Source organism: Lithobates pipiens, unplaced genomic scaffold, assembly GCF_037356315.1.
Source record: "Lithobates pipiens isolate NorthernLeopardFrog02 unplaced genomic scaffold, aLitPip1_a1.2 Scaffold_18, whole genome shotgun sequence".
Taxonomy (NCBI): Eukaryota; Metazoa; Chordata; class Amphibia; order Anura; family Ranidae; genus Lithobates; species Lithobates pipiens.
The window spans coordinates 628641241-628666985 of record NW_027507758.1 but is presented as its reverse complement, the minus strand read 5'-3'; the positions used below and the strand labels follow the sequence as shown (position 1 = coordinate 628666985).

Genomic DNA, 25745 nt, shown 5'->3' with positions numbered 1-25745 from the left:
TACGGTTTGTATATTTTCATTGTGGCACCAATATGAATGGAGCAGAGGTGTTATGGTTATTACACTAATTTTTCCACTATTTTATATATATATATAACAAAGTATTGTAGAAAAGATCACACCATAGAAAATGGTAGAAAGCAGAAAGTAGAAAATAAACCCGGATATGAAGGTGACATTTGTGTACGAGGAACACCTTAACAATTACCACCATTTTATTCTCCAGGGCCTCTGCTTTCAGAAAATATATGTTTGGGGGTTTTATCTAATCTTCAGGCCCAAAATCTGCATTTTACCATGTGTGCAAAAATAATGTAAAACCAGCTCTGACAGTGAAAGGGTTAATGTGAGCTAGATGGGATCACTCTAAATATTAGAGCTCCCCCTTGCTGCAGCCTGGTAATAACATTTCTAGGAGGTCTATTAATTTATCTGCTACATACTTCCCATCTTTATATAAACGTCTCCTGACATTTATTATTATTATTATTATACACAATTTATATAGCGATCTGCTGAGTTGGTTGAAAGTTTTCCATCGAATGAAAATAAAAAAGGTTGCATTTGTTCACTAGATAACTTCTATGATACTTAGCGCCATCTAATGGCCAAATGCAAATTTTCAGGTTTAAATCAATTGTTGGTTTAATATTGTTGCTTTGAATAACTTTTACCCTTCAGTGTGTACTGTACTCAACAGTGTATGAGTATGATCTCAGGTATTAGTATGAAGACATGTCTGATGAAGGAAACTAATGGGCTCTACATATAGAAAATTCATGGGATGAATGTGACAACCATTCATCCAGCCATTACATATTCTGGCCATAATATAACAAAGTGATTTCCTATGATGGTCAGCTCTATCTAGTGACCAAAATGGGGTATTTTTCCTGAAATACCTCAATAAAAATAGCACAATACCACATTATGGCCACTAGATGGAGCCAAGGAAATCAGTGTATGAAATAAAATACATCCAATATTCATCACAGCTGGGTGAATGTCGGTCATAATCATTCAATGATTTTTTTTTTATAAATAAAAAAAAAAGAGGAAGATTTGGCTACTATAAATGTACCACATTCATAATATTTATCATTTCAAAAAGAACCTTGTATGTCGGACTTTATTGGTATAAAAAAAGGCAGAACACAAAAATTACAAAAAATATAAATCTTTCTTACAAATATTAAAATGATGTGTTAAAACCACATGGGAACAAATTCATCAAACATAAGGCCATATATATATATTATATATATATATATATATATATATATATATATATATATATATATATATATTCATAATGACTCATTTAGCTTTGCTGAATTGTGCGAAAAGCCAACGTGTTTCACATCAATAAGCTTCATCAGGATCTTTTATGCCTTGGCAGCAAATAAAATCAGCCTAACTAAAAAACATACAGAATATAAATACATAGCACTCTCATATTTTTTAAAACATTGTAAATCATCATCTGTGCCACTTACACAACGCTTGGGGGACATAGCAAGGAGATGTTGATAAATGGCAGAGTCAAAGTATCTTGCACAATCAGCTGGTCATGAGTTATGAAGATTAGCGGGATAATAGATATGTGCATGACAAAAAGTTAAGTACATTAAAACATTTTTTTTTACTTGTACAAAATTCAAGTTACACCCAAGCACATAAAATTAAGTTAGTCACCAATTCCCAGGCGCACACAAATTTAAAGTTTGACATGTTGGTTATCTATTTACTCAGTGCAACTTCTGCTTTTATATTGTAAAAAAAAAATTGTTCGTTTTTTGTGTTTTTCTGCCCCTAAGATTAAGATAAGTGTGTTTTTTACAAAAACAATTGTGTTTCCTAGACTTATTCAGTAATATCATGTAACATAAAAATATGGAACTACTGCCATTTTATTCTCCAGACTGTCTGCTTTCAAAAAATATATAATGTTTTGGGTGTTTTATATAATCTTCAGGCCTAAAATTATTTTTCATATGTGGGCAAAAAAAAAACCACAAAAACGGCTCTGGCAGTGAAAGAGTTAAAGAAAACGTTCACCTTCGGGAAGATGTTACATGTTCCTGTTCCTGCAGTGGCTCAGTGATCCGAGTCCTCTGTGTGACAGCAGTGTGGGGAGATGTTCCCCGTACCGGCTGTCACTTTATGAAAAAAAAAAAAAAAAAACGGCTGTGCCATTCATTCACAGAGTTCTGTCCTTTGCCGATGTCGGCTTGTGAGCTCTCTGGTAGATAATTGGTTCTTCCTGTCACTGTAACTGCCTTCCTGTATAATGTACAGGCAGACAGATTACAAGGACAGTCTGCAGGAGTCCTGCATAGCACCAGCTATCAGCACATCATGGCTGCAATGCTTTCCAGGCTCCTCAAAAAAAAAAAAAAAAATTGTAAATTAAAATTTTTTTACCTGCAGAAAATGTGAATTTATTATTTTTTATAAAAGGTGAACTTTTCCTTTAACAGAGCGGACAGAGGACTTCGGTGAGGAACAATTCCCTCACACAGGACAGGAATACGGCTTCTCCCCTGTGTGAGATCTCTGATGTGTGTCAAGATTGGACTTCACTAAAAAAACATTTCCCGGACTCAGGACAGGAATACGGCTTCTGCCCCATGTGAGTTCTCTGATGTGTGTAAAGATTGGACTTCTGTGAAAAACATTTCCCACACTCAGGACAGGAATATGGCTTCTGCCCCATGTGAGTTCTCTGATGTGTGTAAAGATTGGACTTCTGTGAAAAACATTTCCCACACTCAGGACAGGAATATGGCTTCTGCCCCATATGAGTTTTCTGATGTGTGTAAAGATTGGACTTCTGTGAAAAACATTTCCCGCACTCAGGACAGGAATACGGCTTCTCCCCTGTGTGAGATCTCTGATGTTTGTAAAGACAGGACTTCTGTGAAAAACATTTCCCGCACTCAGGACAGGAATATGGCTTCTCCCCTGTGTGAGATCTCTGATGTGAGTAAAGATTGGACTTCTTTAAAAAACATTTTCCGCACTCAGGACAGGAATACGGCTTCTCCCCCGTGTGAGATCTCTGATGTGTGTGAAGACTGAACTTCACTGAAAAACATTTCCCGCACTCAGGACAGGAATATGGCTTCTCCCCCGTGTGAGATCTCTGATGTGTGTAAAAATGGGACTTCACTGAAAAACATTTCCCGCACTCAGGACAGGAATACGGCTTCTCCCCCGTGTGAGATCTCTGATGTGTGGAAAGATTGGACTTCATTGAAAAACATTTCCCGCATTCAGGACAGGAATATGGCTTCTCCCCCGTGTGAGATCTCTGATGTGTGTAAAGATGGGACTTCACTGAAAAACATTTCCCGCACTGAGGACAGCAATAAGGCTTTTCACCTGTGTGAGATCTTTTATGTACGTTAAGATGTGATTTATAATGGAAACACTTCCCGCACTCAGTACAGGAAAAGCTCTTCTCTGTTGGAAGGATGGCACCGTCCCTCACAGTCTGAGGTTCCTCAGGATAAGAGGAATACGATGGTCCATCTACATTGTGTGGTGCCGGATGGACATTTGAGGTAGTCGGGTTTTCTCCTGGACTATACTGTGTGATGTCCTCATCTTCTACCTTACGGTCTGCAGACAAAGTGAGACAATCTTCTGAGGTTTTCCTCATCTCCCGTCCATCTACTAAAATAGAAATAAAAAGATTATTACTAGACATGAGCTGATTGGTTCCCCTAAACCAGGACTCTGCCCACATCAGGCAGCTTCGTCTATGGGATCTTACAATTCCCCCCTCAAGGTAACTAGTAAATGGGTCCTCTGATCTCCTACCAGATCATTTCTTTATTCATGGACCTTAGTCAGAGAGGAAGTAAACAAGGAGTGTTCTGTCTCTCCAATCTAAGCTTTGAAAGTGTTATCTCTGTAAATTACAGTTGTGTTGAGATATTGGTAAAGCAATCTTTGTTTATTGAGCTGACAGTGACTCGATCCAGATGACACCTTGAAGATCTTGTGAAGTTTAACCACTTCCCATTCCACGTATCATCATACGATGTCTGCAAGGTGGCTCTCTCATCCTGGGTGGGCGTCGTATGATGTCCTTGGCTTCCCGCTGGCATAGGGGCACACGTGCCTGCCACGTCGCCAAGGAACTGATGCATGTGCCTCGTGGCCACGATGTCCGCCGGGCACACGTGATCGCTTATGACAGAGCAGTAACGTGGATCTGTGTGTGTAAACACACAGATTGTCACGTACCTGGTGAAGATCGAGCTGGAGAGAGGGCTTCTCCGGCACCTCCTGGCCGACACCTCTGATAGTGGTGACAGGGAGTGAAGGACACAAAGTGGCACGAGGGCCGATCTAGTGGACGGTGCTGGCCGGACCTTGACAGGAACCAGATGGCTGTAGAGTGCTGGACAGACTCTGAGGATCGGAGCTCCGTATCGCTGGGTCAGCAGATAGAGGCGTAGCCGGGATGTAAGCCAGTAGGTCATCAACAGCCGGACAGAGCAGGTACCGAGACAAAAGGCAGAGGCTTAGACGGGACACGGGCTGTGTTCGGTACATAGACGGGCAGTGAGGTACAAGAGCATCAGGCAATAGCAGAGTCAAACGCAAGCTGGGATCAGGCAGGCAGGCGGAGGTCAAGGAGAAGGTTCAGATGAAGACGGGTCAAGATACTGGAAACAGGAACAGATCAGGTTAACAAGCACTAGCTGAAAGACCGCTCAGCAAGGTTCATGTGTCAGTGCTCAGTTTAAATAGCTACTTGGCGCCCTTACGTGCACATGTGCGCACATCAGCACGCACCTGTGTGTGCATGTGCGCATTATCGCGCACCTATGTGCGTACCCGCCAATGCAAGTCCTTCTTTACACTGTACATATGTGCTGGCATGCGTCTGTTAGCTGAACGTCTCTTACACAGATCCACGTACTGTCAGGAGAGAGGAGACAGATCATGTGTTCCTAGTATATAGTCTCTGATCGTCTCCTCCCCTAGTCAGTCCCATCCCCCACAGTTAGAACACACAGTCAGGGAACACATTTAACCTCTTGATCGCTCCTAGTGTTATTTACACAGTAATCAGTGGCTATTTATAGCACTGATCGTTGTATAAATGTCAATCGTTTCAAAAAAGGTGGCAAAAAAGTGTTCGATCTGTTCACCACAATGTCGCAGGCACAATGAAAATTGCAGCTCACCACCATTACTAGTTAAAAAAAAAAAAAAAAAAAAGAATAAAAATGCCATAAATCAATAACCCATTTTGTAGGCGCTATAACTTTTGCGCAAACCAATATACGCTTATTGCGTTTTTTTAACCATAAAAATGTAAAAGAATAAATATCGGCCTAAACTGAGGAAAAAAAATATATTTTTTTAAAATTGGGATATTTATTATAGCAAAAAGTAAAAGATATTGTGTTTTTTTCCCCAAAATTGTCACTTTTTGTTTATAGCATAAAAAATAAAAACCACAGAGGCGATCAAATACCACCAAAAGAAAGCTCTATTTGATAAGACAAACTTATGATTGTGAGACGAATTTCCTTAATTAGTTCTGAGTCAGCGTAAATCAAAATGTGTGTTTTATTGTACACACCAAAATAGAAACATAATACTTACAAAAATAGTACAATGATAAAATTCTAGTATTGTTCATTCGTTTCAAAAGATATAAAAAGAGTTCTTACAAGTTAGATCATGTGTTCTATTGTCTTCGCTTTTAGAAATGGCGGAATAACCCTTTGTATGCTGAAGAGTAGCTGAAAGTCTGTGTGCTGAAATATATGGATGTATTCATAGCTGAGTGTAGGAGCAGAAGGCTAGTCTTCCAACTAGCTTTTGCTTATATGAACTCAAAGCTTCTAAATGTGTGCCAAAAGAATAAACCCTCCTTCTAATTAACACTCCCTCACAAGGGTGTGGGCTAAGGAGTGGTTACCATAGCTATTCAACATCTGGTATCATTCAGACAAATAGACTGACCATTCTAATGACAGGAAGTGGGGGAAGGAGAATCTTAGACTTTAAACAAAATATCAGTTACATAGGGATATGTCTTTAAAAGCATATATAAGATTTACAATATTCATCAAAATCCTGACAAGTTTTAAATGTTTACTTTTTCAGTTTCAGCATGTCATCATCTGGAGATATTAATCCAAAGCTATCATACACACAATTATGGAGAATTCATATTCTAAATAAAGTATAATAAAGCCAAATAAAATTTTAGATATTAAGAATATAACATTCCCCTCTGAAATATGAATACTAATCATATTTTCAGATATAAATCCATTCAAACATTCATGTATCAATCAAGCAGACTTTGATTCAATAACTCCAAATGTTCTATCATGTGTAACTGAATCCGTAACTCCAAAACCCATTCTCCTTTTAAGCTTATTTTGCAATAAATCATCGCCTTTCCTAATTTCACTTCTAATTCGAGAATATAATTTTTTCATTCTAAACATCAAACATAACTGGAATATAAGGAATAACATAATAATAAAAAGAATAAACAATAGGATGTGATAAAATATTTCCTGCTGCTGAAGTTATCAAAGTTTTTCTCCAAATTGATTCACTATTACTAAATTTTTTCCACCAATTACTTCCTGAAAATTCTGATCATTGATGTGATATTTCTTGCAAATTACCTTGTTCATGTTTAAACAATACTTCGGCATTTTGCAATTCCTTAGCCAAAGCTATTAATAAACCTTGATCCTTTTGAATTATATTTGCCCATTTTTCCCATGGAAATTCATCTATTTGGGAAATACTATACTGTGTAGGAAGAGCGCTAATATTTTTCATAAACATATTTGTTAAATTTGTTCTCAACCTATTAATACTTATTGCAACAATGTCTCCTTCTATACAATACAAACCTTGATTTAGGTTTTCTGCATTTGTACAAGAAGAGAAAAAAGTTTTAACCCTTTCTGTATCTGACATAATCTGAAAACAAACCTTCTTTTTATCTACACGAGTAATTAATTCAAAAATTGTTTCAACTTTTTCTATTCTTGCTGAACATAATGTGTGATTATGATAACAAGAATGAAATATATTTTTATCTTGATTAGGTAAACAGATAACTTTAGACTGGAATTGTAAACATGATGACAAATCTAATTGTTCTAATTCAAAATTTTCATTGTTAAATACAAAATCTGTATACTGTAATTTATAGTGTAATAATTGTGTATTGCTGACAGGTAATCCCAAAACAGTGATTGGAACCAAAATGTGTTCTTTTCCGGCTATTGGAATCATAGAAGAACTATAACATACATCCTGTTTGCATCCTAGCCATTTATTTACCCATAAATCTGTATGATTTATAACATATGCATATTCTCTGGGTAAATATTGTAAAATACCAAGAGGAGTTATTCCACTCTGAAATGCTTGCGCAATTATTTTAAAATTAGTGGAATATTCAGTTTGAATCTCTAAGCATGCTCTGGCTATACGAGAATGTTGTTCACTTCTCATCAAATCAAGAGTAATATTTTGAAGATGTACAATAGATGGACCCATGATATTAGCAGTTTTAATAACTATATTTTCTAAAATCTGATTTACATATCTTTGTATTTTAATACCATTACTTCCCACTAAACCAGAAGTTTCTAGATCAGACTTTAAAGTATTAATATCCATACTATTTGTTATACTCCCGATTGTGCCAATCCCTCCTAAAATACCTTCAACAATACCACGCTTATTTCTGTTATAATTTCTATTATTAATTCCAAACCATCTCTCAATACCCAATTCCATATTAACCAGATGTCCTTGACATTGTGGAAACCTTGTAGAAATTTTCCATTTTCCATTCTGAAACATTAAAGTTCCACAAAATAATGACAAACTTTCCCTCTCTCAAAAGAGTTCTGGATTAGAAATGGTTAATCTGAAAAGGACTCGCAGAGAAACTTTTCTGATTGACACATTGAGTTTTCCTTGGAGACATAACAACAACACTTGCCTTAGCACATTTCACCGGATAATTTCCTATTGATATGCAACATTCATATATACACCAGTATCATTCAAAGATACTCTCATTTGTTGATAAACAATTCCTTTATGAATTATGATAGTAGAACTGTAAAGAAAACTACCCAAAAATTCATCATTCCTTTTCCAAGTTAACAATGAATTTTGAGGTAAAGATATTTTTGTATTACATATCAAATGCAAATTCTCTTTATCTTCCATAATTTTTGAAGATTGTGGGAAAATATTAATTTCTGGAACAATCCTATCAACTATAGAAATATAAATTTTGACCCTTATTTGAGTAAATTTTCTTGTTACTTTAAAATCCCATGTTCTTATAACGTCCCCTTTTTCATCTCCAATTATATTTAAATGTTTTGGATTTAATATCTTCACGAAACTTTGAAAAAGGTAATAAAATTGATCAAAGGGATAAAGTATTTTCCCAGATTATGACATAGTATTAGTAACATCTCCAGACCACATTGTTGAATCATTACCTTTTAAATATATAGACCAGAAACTCCAACAATATGTTGCATTCAAAAGTTCCGGTTTTGTTATTTAGTCTATAAGATCCCTGCATTTTAACAAAATGTGTTTTGGATTCTATTTTAACTTTGATTTCATTATTATTGCTGTGAATGAAATACAATTGTAAACAGAAATCATATCCCTGTCCTACACATACAAATCCATACAAATCTTCTGCTGTATTAATATCAACATCTCTAAAATTATGATTTTTGTCATATGCATTAATATCAATAACTCTATCATTTTTGTCCTTTGTAATGATATCAATGTTCTTATTTTTTTAGTTCATCTGCATTGATATCAATGTCTACATCTCTCTTATTTCTGAACAATATGTGATCTTTGTTGTGTAGTTCTTCTATCCTGTTAACCTCTGCATAACTGGAATAGTTTGTGATATATTTTACCACAGATAAAATGAATCCTGTGATGATGATGCATTTTCTCTCTTTAAAACTTTTCTTTTGTTGAGCTGACATCTTTTTGGGATCCATGATTTCTCCAGATTAGATTTTTATAATTCATTCCTGAAAAAAGGAATGCAGCATCATTATCTCGGCATATACAATTTGTTATACCCACATTTTATTTCTACATACATTTTTCACTGAACTGAGAAGATATTTGTACCCCTTGAACATCCAAAATGTCAATGGACCTTCCCAATTACTTTTCCATGTTCCAACTCCTGAAACTTTAGCTCCGCCTGTGACATGCATCTCACCATCTCTGGGTGTGACCTTACATGTGACAATTCTTTAATCACCATTATCCTTTCTGTCTTAGACTTGTGCTAACAACATCTAATTTTGTTTTAAATAAACCTTTCCGTTCTTGGTCAACTTGATAGACCACTTATCTTGTACAAAAGATAATTTTGGTTTAATAACAAAATGTTACAAGAACAATATCAATTGTAGAATATCAAAAATAGATTATTCTTACAATGAAGATTAAATCCGATATGTGTGTGGATGTAACAATAATTCTTCATGCTGTATGTGTGTCTTATGTGTACTGGAGTGAAAATCTCTCTGGAATGTGTGCCCTCCATTAATTGACTCTCCTGTTACAAGTTTCTACTCCTAAAACTCCAACCCCCACCTTTTTCCTTCCTAAGATTAGTTTAAAAGTTTGTCTGGGCTATACAGTTCCACAGAATGAGCAATTTCCCTCCCACCTTTCTAAAACAATGGGCGTTACTCATTCTAAAATTCCTAAGGATATGCCTATGAGTACTATGTATAAAACATTTTAAACATATACAATCCTTTTTACCTTAAAAACAAATACTACATATCAGTATATATACAAATTATTTCTTAATAATCTCCTAATCAAGAAATATTGTAATATAAAAGACTTATATTTTTAGCTAACACAATAACACTTTTTATCATGAATTAACTTCCTTTCTCAACTGGAAATGTGTAGAGGGACCATTTTTTTCATAACCTCTGCAACCAATTTGACTTCTCTATTGGCTCTCTTTGAGGTGAAAACAAAAAAATTCACAGGGAAACACAAACGCCATTTTCCTTCCTGTTTTAAGCTCAAAAGGAGAATACTTTCTTACACCCATTAAAATGAATGGAACAGTTTGCTGTTATACCCAAACTCAAAAAACATGATTAAATCAACATCCCAACAATTGTTAAAGCATCATCATTAGTGAATCCCACCTGTAGGTGTTGTAGTATATGAAACACAAAAACCCTTTTAGTCATGACACAAGATCATGGTCTACTGACCCAAAAAATGATAATGTGCCAACCGGAGAAAAAACGCAAAGAAATCACCCCTTCAATTTTCTCTACAAATTAAGAATTCTGTGTGTCTATTCTCTTCACAACATACATTTTAACCATTCAGGATGAAATCACTAATTCTCCATACAAATCTGTTTTCTTAGCTAATTGAATGTGTCTGTAGTTCTACTGTCTACAGCTAACTCTCTGTTGTCTTAAACATAAGGTATTCAGTTGCTAATTGAGTACCAAGCTGAAAATGTATTCAGTTACTAATTGAATACAAAGCTGTTCTTTACCCTCCTTTTCAGGTGAACTAAACCTTTCAATGTTCAGCCTGAACAAAACAAAAAATAAATAAAAAACATAATAATCATAACAAGGAAAAATTAATAAAAAACAAACAATAATCCAGAGGATTATCCTTGAAAATATAAAAAATATATCAAATTCCTCAATAATATTCTAAACGTCAAAACCAAATCTCTGAAGCTCAAATCATAACCTATTTCATAGCAAATAAACATCAACCAGAAAATTCTTACCATCCATGCAGTTCATTTAAGGACTGCTAATATTGTTTTTCACAGTGTTATATGCTACATAATGATACCTTTCCTGTCTTAATGGACTATTTTCAGTTTGCAATCTTTGCATTTGGGTCTTAGAAGGGAAATAAGTTTGATTATGATGACCTCTATACTTCAAATTACTACACCAGCGTACAGAATATACTTCATAACGCCTTGGCATGGTTTTCGGATAACACAACCTCTTTTGTATATCATTATTATTATTATTAGCCAACAAACAAAACCTGGCTATGTGACCCTCTCGTTTGCTAACAAAACATTTAAGAGTTGCTCTTTTTGCATAAACTTTTCTCTGAGCATATGGCGATGGAAATTTACATTTTTGTTTAATATTAGTCTTATTGAAGTCAATTGACTTCCCACTTTCATTGTCTGATGAATTACTAACAATTGACTCATCAGAAGACTCCATTGTTTCAATTCCTGAGTCAACGTCATAAACTCTCACATCCGACTTTGTCACATGTTCAAGAGCCTCCATTTTTGAGCACTGAGCATGTGCAGAAGACTGAGCTTGCAGTAATTGTTTTTTAAGCAGACTTCGCATATTCTCATGTTCAATCCTTTCCTGAGTCAAAAAAACGATTTGACTTTCTTTTTCTTTAAACGACTGCAATAATGCATTCATTTTATGTTCCAATTAAACTTTTTCAGTCAATTGTTAAGTATATATCTTCTCCTGCGTTTGTGCAATTTCTGTTACACTTTGCATTTGTTTTCCTGGCATATCAAACCCCATAGTATTAAAAACTGTAACTAGCTTCATTACATTACGTAATTTTTTCTTTGTTTTAACTGATGAGAATCTATCCTTCTCAATGTCAGTATTTGCCTGAAAGCATTGATTATACATTGATTTCCATAAAACAGCATCAGAGACCTGTTTCGATAAACCTTTAAATTCCAATGTACTTTCATCAGCTAAAACATCTACAAATTCCATATTAATTTTCTACTCACCAAATATAAAACTTTTCCGCTGGACTCGAATTCAACCATCTGTCAAGACTTCTGTATATCTGAAATTCTCCGGTCTTTCACAATCATCAATATCATAATTTTCTTCTAGGTTCTTTTCAATCTTTGCGGAGTTAATTTCTGTTCATCACTTCTTTCCCCTCTGATCAAAGGAAGGAAGTTGAAAAAAAACTTCCGACGTACGATTGACTGTCTGGCTGAGCCAATGTAAAAAATTTTCCGGGGCTGAACTGGTTACTGTAAAAAGTGTCATATATATATATATATATATATATATATATATATATATATATATATATATATTTTGATAAGACAAACTTATGATTGTGAGATGAATTTCCTTAATTAGTTCGGAGTCAGCGTAAATCAAAATGTGTGTTTTATTGTACACACCAAAATAGAAAAATAATACTTACAAAAATAGTACAATGATAAAATTCTAGTATTGTTCATTTGTTTTAAAAGATATAAAAAGAGTTCTTACAAGTTAGATCATGTGTTCTATTGTCTTCGCTTTTAGAAATGGCGGAATAAGCCCTTGTATGCTGAAGAGTAGCTGAAAGTCTGTGTGCTGAAATATATGGATGTATTCATAGCTGAGTGTAGGAGCAGAAGGCCCGTCTTCCAACTAGCTTTTGCTTATATGAACTCAAAGCTTCTAAATTCGTGCCAAAAGAATAAACCCTCCTTCTAATTAACACTCTCTCACAAGGGTGTGGGCTAAGGAGTGGTTACCATAGCTATTCAACATCTGGTATCATTCAGACAAATAGACTGACCATTCTAATGACAGGAGGTAGGGGAAGGAGAATCTTAGACTTTAAACAAAAATATCAGTTACATAGGAATAGGTCTTTAAAAGCATATATAAGATTTACAATATTCATCAAAATCCTGACAAGTTTTAAATGTTTACTTTTTCAGTTTCAGGATGTCATCATCTGGAGATATTAATCCGAAGCTATCATACACACAATTATGGAGAATTCATATTCTAAATAAAGTATAATAAAGCCAAATCAAATTTGAGATATTAAGACTATAACAGTTACCTTCTACTTTCCCTACTTTTTCATCGTTACTTAGCATAGTCTTTGTAATAAGACCCATAGGCCAATAGTTGTGATGGAAGAAAAACATCTGGCCTTCAGGAAGAAGCTCAAGACCCATCTCTTCTGAAGACCCAACTGGACACTGGTGGCAAAAGCGCCTTGAGGCAATTTAGTTTGCATATGTAGTGCTATACAAAAGTTATTCATTCATTCAGAATCTGTCTCTTTCAAGAGAACTATGTCTCCCACTTGTAGGTTGGGTTTGCTAGTTTGCCATTTACTACGACTTTGAAGTTTAGAATGGTACTCCATCTTCCAGCGGTTCCAAAACACAATAGAAAAATGTTGAACCGGTTTCCATTGATGCTAGTAAACGTTAGAGTAATCAACTTCCTCTGTGGGAATAGTGGCAATCCCAATATTTCGGGTAATAAGAGTGGCTGGAGTGAGCAATACTGGATACACTGGATCTGAGGACACAGGGATCAGTGGCCTTGCATTGATTATAGCAAACACCTCTGCAAGAAGACTAAGATTTCATGGGTAAGCTGGGAGGTTTTCTGGTCCAGTAGCATAGAGTCCCGGATTTTTCATACAACTCCAATCATGCGTTCCCAAGAGCCTCCCATGTGAGAGGAATGAGGTGGGTTGAATTCCCATTTACGCTTGTTGTCATTCAAGAAGTTCACTATCTTTACTGCTCCTGTAAAATTAGTCCCACAGTCAGATCTAAGTAACTTTACAGGTCCTCGCACAGAAACACATCTTATGAAGGCATTAATAAAACAGGAAGAGACCACTGATTCTATCACTTTGATGTGCACTGTCTTACTAACAAAGCAAGAATGTGATGATGTCCTTGAATAATGAGGGGCTTTTTTTCTCCACTGAACGAATTAGATCTTCCAATGTGACCACCAACTTGAAATAACTTGTGATCAATTATCGGATTTAATTTGTACAAAGGACGATCCTTAGAGGTTGAGTTCCTTTGATATGTTAACAATCTCTTATGAATACACTTTATGTTAGACACATTGGATGATAACCCTTTCTGCTTGAGCGACCTCCTCAATTGAGGAGGGGCCTTTACAGATGTCCCATTTGTGACACTCCTTTTCAGTGCTAGAGCAGTTTGCAAATTGATGAGCAATGTGAATAAGATGTGCAATGGCTCATACAACAAAGGACCACTTAGAAAAGTGTTCAAAACAGGGAGGACTCAGCCTTACCTTGCTTTCACGGGTGTTGAGTTTTACAGTAACAGCTCTGATTTCCTTATCAGATTCCAGATAAACCAGTTCAAAGGGTAGAATTTGTAGAAATTAAGATGAGTTTATCATTCAAGAGTACTGGTGGAGATAGCCATGATGTGTCCATAAATGCAGTAGTGGGTACTGCATGACTGCCGCAATTAGCAGGGTTGAGGTTAGTGGGAACATAGTTCCATTGTTCAAGCATAGAGAACTTACCGTATATACTCGAGTATAAGCCGAGATTTTCAGCCTCTTTTTTGAGGCTGAAAGTGCCCCCCTTGGCTTATACTCGAGTCATCGCCGTCTGCCTGCTCGATCAGCGTGTCGAGCAGACAGACGGCGGCCATTCTACCTTTCAAAAGCCGCGCCTCCGTCTGTGATAGGCGGAACACTCAATTTCCCAGCAGTCAGTGTTCCGCCTATCACGGACATCCGCTCATCCTCGTACTACGGACGAGGATGAGAGGATGTCCGTGATAGGCGGAACACAGACTGCTGGGAAATTGAGTGTTCTGCCTATCACAGACGGAGGCGCGGCTTTTGAACAGAGGAATGGCCGCCGAGGCGCCGATGAAGAGCGGCGATCCTGGAAGGACAGAGGCTCGGCACGGGATGGAGGAGGCACGGGACGGAGGAGGCACGGGACGGAGGCTCGGGACGGAGGCTCGGGACGGAGGCTCGGGACACAGGTAGGCTGGACACACAAGGCTGCACGGACACACACACAGGGATGGATGGACACACACACAGGGATGGATGGACACACACACACAGGGATGAATGGATGGACACACACACAGGGATGGATGGATAGACACACACACAGGGATGGATGGATGGACACACACACAGGGATGGATGGATGGACACACACACAGGGATGGATGGATGGATGGACACACACACAGGGATGGATGGATGGACGGACACACACACAGGGATGGATGGACGGACACACACACAGGGATGGATGGACGGACACACACACAGGGATGGATGGACGGACACACACACAGGGATGGATGGACGGACACACACACAGGGATGGACGGACGGACACACACACAGGGATGGACGGACACACACACAGGGATGGACGGACACACACACAGGGATGGACGGACACACACACAGGGATGGACGGATACACACACAGGGATGGACGGACACACAGGGATGGACAGGCATGTCTCACCCTCGGCTTATACACGAGTCAATAAGTTTTCCAGTTTTTTCGGGGTAAATTGGGGGCCTCGGCTTATATTCGGGTCGGCCTATACTCGAGTATATACGGTACTAATGTGTTCCACTCTGTTACCAACATACACATAGAACTGCCATATTTGAATGTGTATATATCCTAGCACTATTTGGTTGTCTGTATAAAAGTCAAAAAGGGTCTATTTCAACATCTGTTTCAAGTTCTATAAACTCAGCCATTTTCACAGCTAACACAGCTGCACAAAGTTCAAGCCTTGGAATAGTCTGTGCAGATTTGGTGTGAGCTTGGCCTTGCTCACGATAAATCCTACACCTACTTCACCATTGGGATTTGTAGCTCGAAGATAGGTGATGGCAGCAATGGCTTTGTTGGATGCATTGGAGAAGACAATGGTTTCTCTTCTGATGGCATGCTTTAAGGATGCTAAAGTGTAAGAGCATTGTATCTGGAGTTGCTATAATGCTTTTAGAGATCGTTTCCAGGATTCCCACCTTTGTTGTTTCTCCTCGGGTAAGGGGAAAATCCAAGACTGCTTTTTGTAATTGAAAGGTCAGAGCCTAGTTGGAATTTCTTGACACTGATAGCAATGTCATGAGCAGGAAAGGCTCTCATGACTTTGTCACCGTTGGAGATGATTTTGTGAAGTCTAATGTTTGCAGTGGCAAGCATGTTCTGGGTTCTAGTGAGAAGGTCAATAGCTTCTTCCGTAGCCAGAGATTTGAGTCCATCGTTACAAAGAAATTACTTTCCACGAACTGTCGTCCAAATTCCCTCTCACCTTCGGGCCATTTTCCTCAGTCCATAAATTGCTACTGCAGGAGAAGGACTGTTACCAAAAAACATGCACCTTCATCCTGTAGTCTATGAGTTCATCAATTACATCATTATTGCAGTAGCTTCAAAAACCTGAGGAAGTTTCTGCAGGTTTCATGGAAGATGAAACAGTGGAACGTTTGCTGAATGTCAGCCATAACAGCAATTGGCTCTTGTCTGAAGCAAAGTAAAACTCCTATAATATTGTTGTTCATATTAGGCCCAGTCAGAAGATTGTCATTGAGGGAGACACCTTTATGACGAGCACTGGAGTCGAAGACCACCCTAATCTGATCAGGCTTACAAGGATGATAGACACCAAAGCATGGTAGGTACCAACAGTTTTCTCCTTCCTCAAGAGGAGGTGCAGGCTCAGCATGATCTCTCTCAAACACCTTCTGCATAAAGTCCACAAAGTGCTTTTTTCTTCTCAGGCTTCTGGTTCAAACGGCACTTTAAAGAAACAAACCATGATTCTGCATGTTCTCTGGTAGTCTCTTTTTTGGGGTGTGAAATTGTAGAGGTGCTACCCAACTGTTGGAATTCTTTTGGTACAACTCTTTACTCATGGTTTTCAAGAATTCTTTGTCTTCCATGGTAGCTGCCAACTCATTTTCTTTAGTGGTTATCTCAAACACTGTGTTGCCAATGTTCTCATCCCAGAAGTTAAGAGCTTATAGTCTTGTATGATGTGCCGTTGTGCACCTTTTTTAAACAGCCTTTCTTTCACATTATATTGATGTGGTCGTTGTGCAGAACAAGTAGACTGTCCGTTTGACAGTATGTGTGTTTTAAAGGAAGAGACCGAGTAAGACCTTCTGCCTTTGTCTTGACAGACATTGCCTATGATGACCCAGCCTAGATCCAAACACTGAGCATATGGTGCAACTAGTGGACGTTGATATGCTGACGAATCTTATGCACCCTTAAGATGTCTCGGCTGAGTAACAGCAGGATATCAGCACTTTCGTTGAGGGCTGCTATTTGGTCAGCTATGTTCTTCAAGTGAGAATGGTGAAAGGCAGCTTCAGGAGTAGGGATCTCCTCTTTGTCGATTGGAATCTAGTTGCAGTGATAGTGGGCAATGATATTTCCACATTGTCATTCAGAGGAGCAACTACAAAACCACTGGCTCTCCTACCTAAGACTTCTGTAGTGCCGAACAAGTGCTTAGGGTATCAGGTAGAGCATCTCTTGTTATCTTCAATAGCTCTTGCAAGAGATCTGTTGCTCTGATCATCCAGATTAGTATACAGTCTTATGGCCCATTCAGGCTGACTCATGGTTATGCAGTAATCCTTCTCTGTCTGCTTACCTTTCCTCGTGTGTTAAGACTGAGAGGCCAGCCACTGCCACCTGGTAGTTTTCATAACCTCTCCTCTAAGCATGTCTCCACCCCAGGCCCTTTCAGGGAACCCTATATTAACCTGTGCACTGCTAGTCAGTGGTGCTGATCAACCATTGTGTATTAATTGTGCGTTTGGCTTCCTGTTTCCTGCTTGCCATGTGCTCTTCATTTGTCTCCGTTGCCGACCTTGACATGTTCTCGACTATCCCTGTTTGCCTGTGATCCTGAACCTTTGGCGTGTACTCTGTTGTTCCTGACTGCTAGTTGCCCTGACCTCTGCTTTATTTCTTTACTGTTGTTCCAGCCTACTGCTTCAGTCTCCTGTAGTCTACCGTGAGCTGTGAGACCCTAGGGGCCGCAACCTGGAGTCAGACTGCAGCGCAGTCCATCCTCACCACTAGAGGCTCTGGTGAACACCTGCTGGCTCTTAGACTCTGTGCCCTAGAGAATCTATTCTCTAGCTTCAACTGGGATCTGTGTTAATGATCCAGTAGACTTGCTTCCTTAACCACCTACAGACTGGACCATTTTGCTGGTCAAAGACCAGACCACTTTTTGCGATTCGGCACTGCGTCGCTTTAACTGACAATTGCGCGGACATGCGACATGGCTCCCAAACAAAATTGACGTCCTTTTTTTCCCACAAATAGAGCTTTATTTTTGTGGTATTTTATCACCCCTGCGGTTTTTATTTTTTTGCGATATAAACAAAAATAGAGCGACAATTTTGAAAAAAAACGCATTATTTTTTACTTTTTGTTATAATAAATATCCCCAAAAATATATAAAAAAACATTTTTTTCCCTCAGTTTAGGCCGATACGTATTCTTCTACATATTTTTGGTAAAAAAAAAAAATCGCAATAAGCGATTATTGATTGGTTTGTGCAAAAGTTATAGCATTTACAAAATAGGGATAGTTTTATAGCCTTTTTATTAATAATTTTTTATTTATTTTTTTACTAGTAATGGCTGCAATCACCGATTTTTATTGTGACTGAGACATTATGGCGGACACATCGGACAATTTTGACACATTTTTGGGACCATTGTCATTTATACAGTAATCACTGCTATATAAATGCAGTGATTCCTGTGTAAATGACACTGGCAGTGAAGGGGTTAACCAGGGGGTGGCAGTGTAGGGGTTAAGTGTTCCTAGGAGTGTGTTACTAACTGTGGGGGGGGGGTTGGGCTTTCGTTTTGTGAACACTGATCTCTGCTCCAATCACATGAGCAGAGATCAGCGTCACTAGTTGCTAGGCAGAATGGAGAAATGCTGTTTACACAGCATTTCCTCCATTCAGCCGTCCTGTGAGACGATCGCGGGTATGCCCAGCGCGGCATTGAAGATTGGACGTAAATGTACACCAATATGCCTGCCCGTGCCATTCTGTCGACATACATCGTCGTGCTGGTCGGGAACCGGTTAACCTCCCTGGGTACAATCAGCAGCAGTCCATCCTAGGGTCCACTATCTTAGTGGTGCACTGCCGATTCCTACGGAGTGCATCTGTCACCTGGTCTCAGGTGACCTGACACTGACACTGACCTTTGTGGTATGCATATCTTTGCACAGGATTTGTCACAGATTAGAACACACTGAAGTGGAGGGTGCGGTTTGATCTGTGCACTCCCTGCCTTGCTTTGCCTCAGGAAGATTGTTTGTGAACATAGTAGAGTTGTGCGCATATTGATGAAGAGCTTGCACATGGTCAACACTCTATACAATTGATGATAGCTTTACAATCCTTTACAAAGTGCTCTGTGGAGGCACAGCATGTGTAGCAAACCCCAAATTTCTTTAAAAGTTCCTTACGTTCTTGTAGGGTTTTCTTTCTGAAGCTGATACATTTCCTAAGTGTATGTGGTTTGTTATGTTTTTGACATTGGCAATTTGGGTTTTCAATTGTCCTATTTTGATCAGTCTTTTCAAGAACTGTAGCAGGTGTGGGTAGAACATTAGTCCTTTTTACTGAAAATGGAGCTCTATGGTCTGTGTGTTCATAGGTTTTGGAGAGGGTGAACTGAGAGGGTTACAGTCACCAAAGGAGAAACTCGAGTCATTCTTAGTGTCTGTAATTCTTTTGATGAAATCACAGAAGTAGCAAAATGGAGGAAAGGCAACTTGATGTTTTTTCTTATACTTTGATTCAAAGTATAGTAGCTGTATATAGTAGCTGCCCATTTTTTCCCGAATGCCATATGGTAGCTTGAGAATAATAGGGTTGATGCCACGAGGGGTGTCAAGGTAACTGAGACCAGGTAAGTTGATGTCAACTTTAGCAAGTTTTAATACAACATCACTGAGTTATTTAAACTTTAAATTGTCTCTAGAAGAGATCTTTGGGAAGCTTTGCAAGCTTTTGAATAAGGCCTCTTCAATGGCCCCTGGACTACCAAAGGCATGTTCAAGTCTGTCCCAAGCAGCATAAAGGCCTGCAGCAGGGTTATCAATATGAACTGCTTTGAGCCTCTTGATGCAATCCGTAGACTGGGGACCTAGCCATCTGATGAGCAAATCTAATTCCTCTGTGGCATTGATGTCTATGTCACTCATTGTGGCCTTAAAGGTGGATTTTCCAGCCTTTCATTTTCAGGCTTGTCACCACGTGGTGAGGCCTGTCTTAGTGAGGTCTCTATGAGGAGCATGTATTTGGCAAACTGTGACATGACCGTGTTCTCATGACTGCAGGTGGAACAGAGTTAGTTGTGATGGCTGGTGCAGTGATGTTGAGTGACTTGGGAACATATGTTGGTGCTAAGGCATTCAACGCTGGAACTGGCTTAAAGGTCATTGATATGTTGGCTTGCAGCTGTGGAGTAATGCGCTTGCTAGGAGGTACTTGGTTAGTGCCAGAGTAAGGTGGACAGTCTATTATATGCATACCAGTGTCTGCTTCTTGCTGGAAGATATAAAGACAAATCATGAGGTACAGCAGATGCAGAGCCCTCAATTGAGTTCCTTGGCTGCTGTGACAGGGAGCGACAGTGTTCTGGATAACGATGTAAAGAATCTGAGGCATAAGATACAAATGAGTGTCTGCAACTGTTGTCTCTTTTGCTTTAGCTAGCAGCTTGTTCTAAGACCCTTAACCTTGCCATGGCTGTGGCATGCTCACATTGTTTTTCCAAAACTTCAACTTCTGGTTTCTGGCGTGCAGCTTGAGCTTGCATCCCTTCTTTCTGGCGTGCAGCTTGAGCTTGCATCTCTGCTTTCTGGCGTGCAGCTTGAGCTTGCATCTCTGCTTTCTGGCGTGCAGCTTGAGCTTGCATCTCTGCTTTCTGGCGTGCAGCTTGAGCTTGCATCTCTGCTTTCTGGCGTGCAGCTTGAGCTTGCATCTCTGCTTTCTGGCGTGCAGCTTGAGCTTGCATCTCTGCTTTCTGGCGTGCAGCTTGAGCTTGCATCTCTGCTTTCTGGCGTGCAGCTTGAGCTTGCATCTCTGCTTTCTGGCGTGCAGCTTGAGCTTGCATCTCTGCTTTCTGGCGTGCAGCTTGAGCTTGCATCTCTGCTTTCTGGCGTGCAGCTTGAGCTTGCATCTCTGCTTTCTGGCGTGCAGCTTGAGCTTGCATCTCTGCTTTCTGGCGTGCAGCTTGAGCTTCCATCTCTGCTTTCTGGCGTGCAGCTTGAGCTTCCATCTCTGCTTTCTGGCGTGCAGCTTGAGCTTCCATCTCTGCTTTCTGGCGTGCAGCTTGAGCTTCCATCTCTGCTTTCTGGCGTGCAGCTTGAGCTTCCATCTCTGCTTTCTGGCGTGCAGCTTGAGCTTCCACCTCTGCTTTCTGGCGTGCAGCTTGAGCTTCCACCTCTGCTTTCTGGCGTGCAGCTTGAGCTTCCATCTCTGCTTTCTGGTGTGCAGCTTGAGCTTCCATCTCTGCTTTCTGGCGTGCAGCTTGAGCTTCCATCTCTGCTTTCTGGCGTGCAGCTTGAGCTTCCATCTCTGCTTTCTGGCATGCAGCTTGAGCTTCCATCTCTGCTTTCTGGCGTGCAGCTTGAGCTTCCATCTCTGCTTTCTGGCGTGCAGCTTGAGCTTCCATCTCTGCTTTCTGGCGTGCAGCTTGAGCTTCCATAGCTGCTTTCTGGTGTGCATCTTGAGCTTTCATTTCTGCTTTCTATTGGGCAAAAGCTAACTGAATTTTAGAAGCTTCAGCATCTGCACAGTCTTTTGAGTTGTTGACTGAGCTTGACTGTAGGGATTAGGAAGATCTTGCGGAGTGTCTAGTAGATGGAGAGCGATAAGATCTGGATTTTTGAAGCTGAGTTATTCTCAATTATGTCTTTGTATGCACCACTAAATGATGTCTTTCAAGATTGAGCTCCTCAAATTCCTTTAATTCTTTCAATGACCCTTGAGTGTTGTACCGCTTTAAGGAGATCAGTATATTCAACACAGTCTTTGATAACTCTCATAAGAAACATTCAATTTCTTGATAGTGCCCTCTAGCTGTATTGGCTCATGAGATTGTTGTGAGAGAGCAGACATGCATTTAACAGTATTAGAACATAACTCATTGATATTAGACAGCAGTTCTTCCTTGTCAGCTTTAAGATTCTCTAATGCCCCATACACATGGTCAGATTTTCCAATGGAAAATGTGCAATCGGACGTGTTTTTGGAAATTCCGATCGCGTGTGGGCTCCATCGGACTTTTTCCATCTGATTTTTTGACGCACAAAGTTTGAGAGCAGTATTTAAAATTTTCCGACAACAAAATCCGATCATTTAAATTCCAATTGTGTGTATACAATTCTGACTGACAAAGTGCTAAGCATGCTCAGAATAAACTAGCAGACTAAATCTATTGGCTACTGGCCCATTTATACTACGGACGTATGTGTTTGATGTCACCTCGTTCCGAACGATCAGATTTTCTGACAACTTTGTGCAACCATGTGTATGCAAGACAATTTTGGGCCAAAATCAGTCGGAAAAAAAACGACGGATTTTGTGGTCGGAATGTCCGACCCTGTGTATGGGGCATTAAACTTTCAAGTTTGGTTTTGTTAAGCATTTCTCTCTTTTGTTTGATTCAGGGTTTAATTCCTGATCTGGTAGGAGTTCTAATGCTGGTTGTGTCTTAGTTTCCCCAGATTGCATATTAATTTGCTGAACCACTTGCCGACCGCCGCACGCTGATGTACGTCCTATTTTTGAAGAGGGATATCTCGGTAACGGCAGCAGCTGCTGCCACAACCGAGATATCCATCTCTTCAGGCGGCGGTCGGCTGTATGATAACGGTGGTCTCCGCGGCGGATTCGCTGCGAGATCACCGCCATCGGCGGCGGGAGAGGTGCCACCCCCCCTCCCGCCGCCCTCCAGCACCTTCCGCCACTTACCGGAGCCGTCGGTAGCGGCGGAGGCGATCGGGTCCTCTTCCTAGCTGGGCATAGAGACAAGTGAGGCTAAGATGGCCCCCACTCGTCTCTATATCATAGGAGGGCGGAAGCGACGTCAAAACGTCACTTCCGCCCATACCTCTTAAAAGTATATTTTTTTTAAACGTAATTTTTTCTTTTGTTGCATTTTAGCCCAAATATGAGATCTGAGGACTTTTTGACCCCAGATCTCATATTTAAGAGGACCTGTCATGCTTTTTTCTTTTACAAGGGATGTTTACATTCTCTGTAATGGGAATAAAAGTGATCCATTTAAAAAAAAAAAAAAAAACAGTGTACAAATAAATAAAATCAATTAAAATAAATAAGAAAAAAAAAGTTTTTTTAAAACACCCCGTCACAACGAGCTTGCGCACAGAAGCGAGCGCATACGTGAGTAGCGCCCGCATATGAAAACGGTGGTCAAACCACACATGTGAGGTATCGCCGCGATCGGTAGAGTGAGAGCAATAATTCTAGCCCTAGACCTCCTCTATAACGCAAAAAATGCAACCTGTAGAATTTTTTTAATGTTGCTTATGGAGATTTTTGAGGCTAAAAGTTTGACGCCATTCCACGAGCGGGCGCAATTTTGAAGCATGACATGTTGGGTATCAATTTACTCGGCGTACCATTATCTTTCACAATATAAAAAAAATTGGGCTAATTTTACTGTTGTCTTATTTTTTTATTCAAAAAAGTGATTTTTTTCCAAAAAAAGTGCGCTTGTAAGACCGCTGCGCAAATACGGTGTGAAAAAAAGTATTTCAATGACCGCCATTTTAATTCTCTAGGGTGTTAGAAAAAAAAACAATATAAAATGTTTGGGGGTTCTAAGTAATTTTCTAGCAAAAAAAAATGTTTTAAACATGTAAACACCAAGTCTGAAAAAGAGGCCTGGTCCTTAAGTGGTTAAACATTGTGAGAGGGTTAATAGTAAAGTCCTTCCAGCAGCAATGTATGATTTTGCTGTGTCTGAGCTCAGGTTTCCAAGGATACAGTTACAGAAAGGTGTGCTTTGACTTTCTTATAAGATTTCACAGACAAAAAGCCATATGCTAATGCATACAGAGGCAGTGTATAAACTGTTTGTATGGCACAGTTGTATGAACATTCACAGCAGTAATATTGCCCTATGGCTGACTGCTATGCTGAGATTTGCTTGCAGACACATACAGGCTTGTGTAGTAATGGTTTCACTGTCTGTTAGCTCCTATTTCCAGTGACCACATAACATCTCACTGTGTAGCCAGAAATAGAAAGGATCCTATGAAAGACATTTCACTGATCTTTCTAGCGATCTTTTGACTGTTCTGTCTCTCTAATCTAAGCATTGAAAGTGTGATCTCTGTAACTTACAGTTGTGTTGAGATATCAATAATCCAATCTTAGCTGAATAAACAGTGACAATCCAGATGACATCTTGAAGACTTTGTGAAGTTTAATCTATAAACTGAGGATCTTACAACAATAAACATCAGATAGATCAAAAGATTGTAATGTGATCCACTCCATGAGACATGAGGCTAAGATGCATTACCGGGAGAATGAACAAAGGGCGGAGCTAACTATACATGATAAATCTGAGCTACAGGAAGGAGAGGAACCAGGGACATAATAATATATATATATATATATAACATTTAAAAGGCATATCACAAAGCATGTGAAACATGACAACAAGAACTGTCTTTTATAGGAGTAACAGTGGTGAGGAGATTATAGGACGAGTGTCCCCTCCCCCTCTATCACTCATTGCCATCTTCCCAACACAAGAAGTACCGCACTTCCTTATTTAGTCCATGATTTAGTCTTGAATAACAGCGGGGCTGAGCCCCACCAGAGGTCAGATAGTGAGGATATGAGGATAGGGGGGAGAACAACCAAGATGAACACTGGACTGATCCTGAAGACCCCCATCATTGGGTTATTGACTCCTCCCTTATCACTTTCTGTTTAAGGTCCCAAAGTTTGAGGATGTTATTATCACATTTGTATCAATATGTATAGGTCTCTGCTCCAATCAAATCATTGGATATAAAATGTCCAGCTGGTAGAAAATGGGTGTAACAAAAGAGAATACATATTATGTGTATATATAGCAGTGGGTAGAGAAGAGAGAGCAGAAGTCAAGACTATGCAATGTACAACATATTGTATAAGATACAGCAGATAGGAATATATAGTATCAGAATGATGTAATGTACACCATAGAGTAAATAGTGCAGGGGTCAGGAGTATGTAATGTACAATATGAATTTTACAGTGTAAGGGTCAGGCAATCAGTGCTATTCTAAATGCTCACATGAGACAAGTTGCAGAGGACCCAACCCACTCCCTCCCATCCCCTGAGACTGAACACATTGTTTCTATGTGTCTATCAGATGATGGGGGATTTAGGTGGAGCCTCCGTACTGCTCTCTCCTTTACAATAAAGTCTCCTCTTACCCGGTGATGTGAGGGGTGGCAGATTATCCATCATGACATCATTGTAGATATCCTTGTATCCTTCTAAATACTCCCAGTCCTCCAAGGAGAAATAGATAGTGACATCCTGACATCTTATAGGAACCTGACACACACAATGATACAGTCACTATCCAGACACATCCCTTGTCTGTTACTGGATAATGTCCCAGAATTCCCAGAATCCTCCTCACCTCTCCTGTCAGCAGCTCCGTCATCTTCTTGGTGACTTCTAGAATCTTCTTTGTATTTCTCTATTCTATCAGGAAGGTGGAGGCAATATGGTGTGCATATGATCACTGGATGTCATAGGAGGAATACTCTAGATTTGAA

At 39.4% G+C, this 25745-nt stretch overlaps 2 protein-coding genes across 2 annotated transcripts in view; one reads left to right on the top strand and one right to left on the bottom strand.

Moving 5' to 3' along the window:
* LOC143986874 (uncharacterized) overlaps positions 1-25745 on the top strand; it is a 259820-nt gene that overhangs the window by 35255 nt on the left and 198820 nt on the right.
* LOC143989733 (uncharacterized) lies at positions 1332-25736 on the bottom strand. The gene is made up of 3 exons (XM_077490007.1): positions 25607-25736; positions 25395-25518; positions 1332-3678 (listed from the first exon to the last, which is right to left on the bottom strand). The coding sequence occupies exons 1-3, from the start codon at positions 25628-25630 to the stop codon at positions 2567-2569; spliced, it is 1260 nt and encodes a 419-aa protein (XP_077346133.1). The 5' UTR covers positions 25631-25736; the 3' UTR covers positions 1332-2566.

Coding starts and splice junctions, on each gene's coding strand:
- LOC143989733 (XM_077490007.1), bottom strand. CDS start 25,630: ATGACGGAGCTGCTGACAGGAGAG. Junction 25,519..25,606: donor CGGAGCTGCTGACAGGAGAG/GTGAGGAGGATT, acceptor TGTGTGTGTCAG/GTTCCTATAAGATGTCAGGA. Junction 3,679..25,394: donor GCCACCCCTCACATCACCGG/GTAAGAGGAGAC, acceptor TTTCTATTTTAG/TAGATGGACGGGAGATGAGG.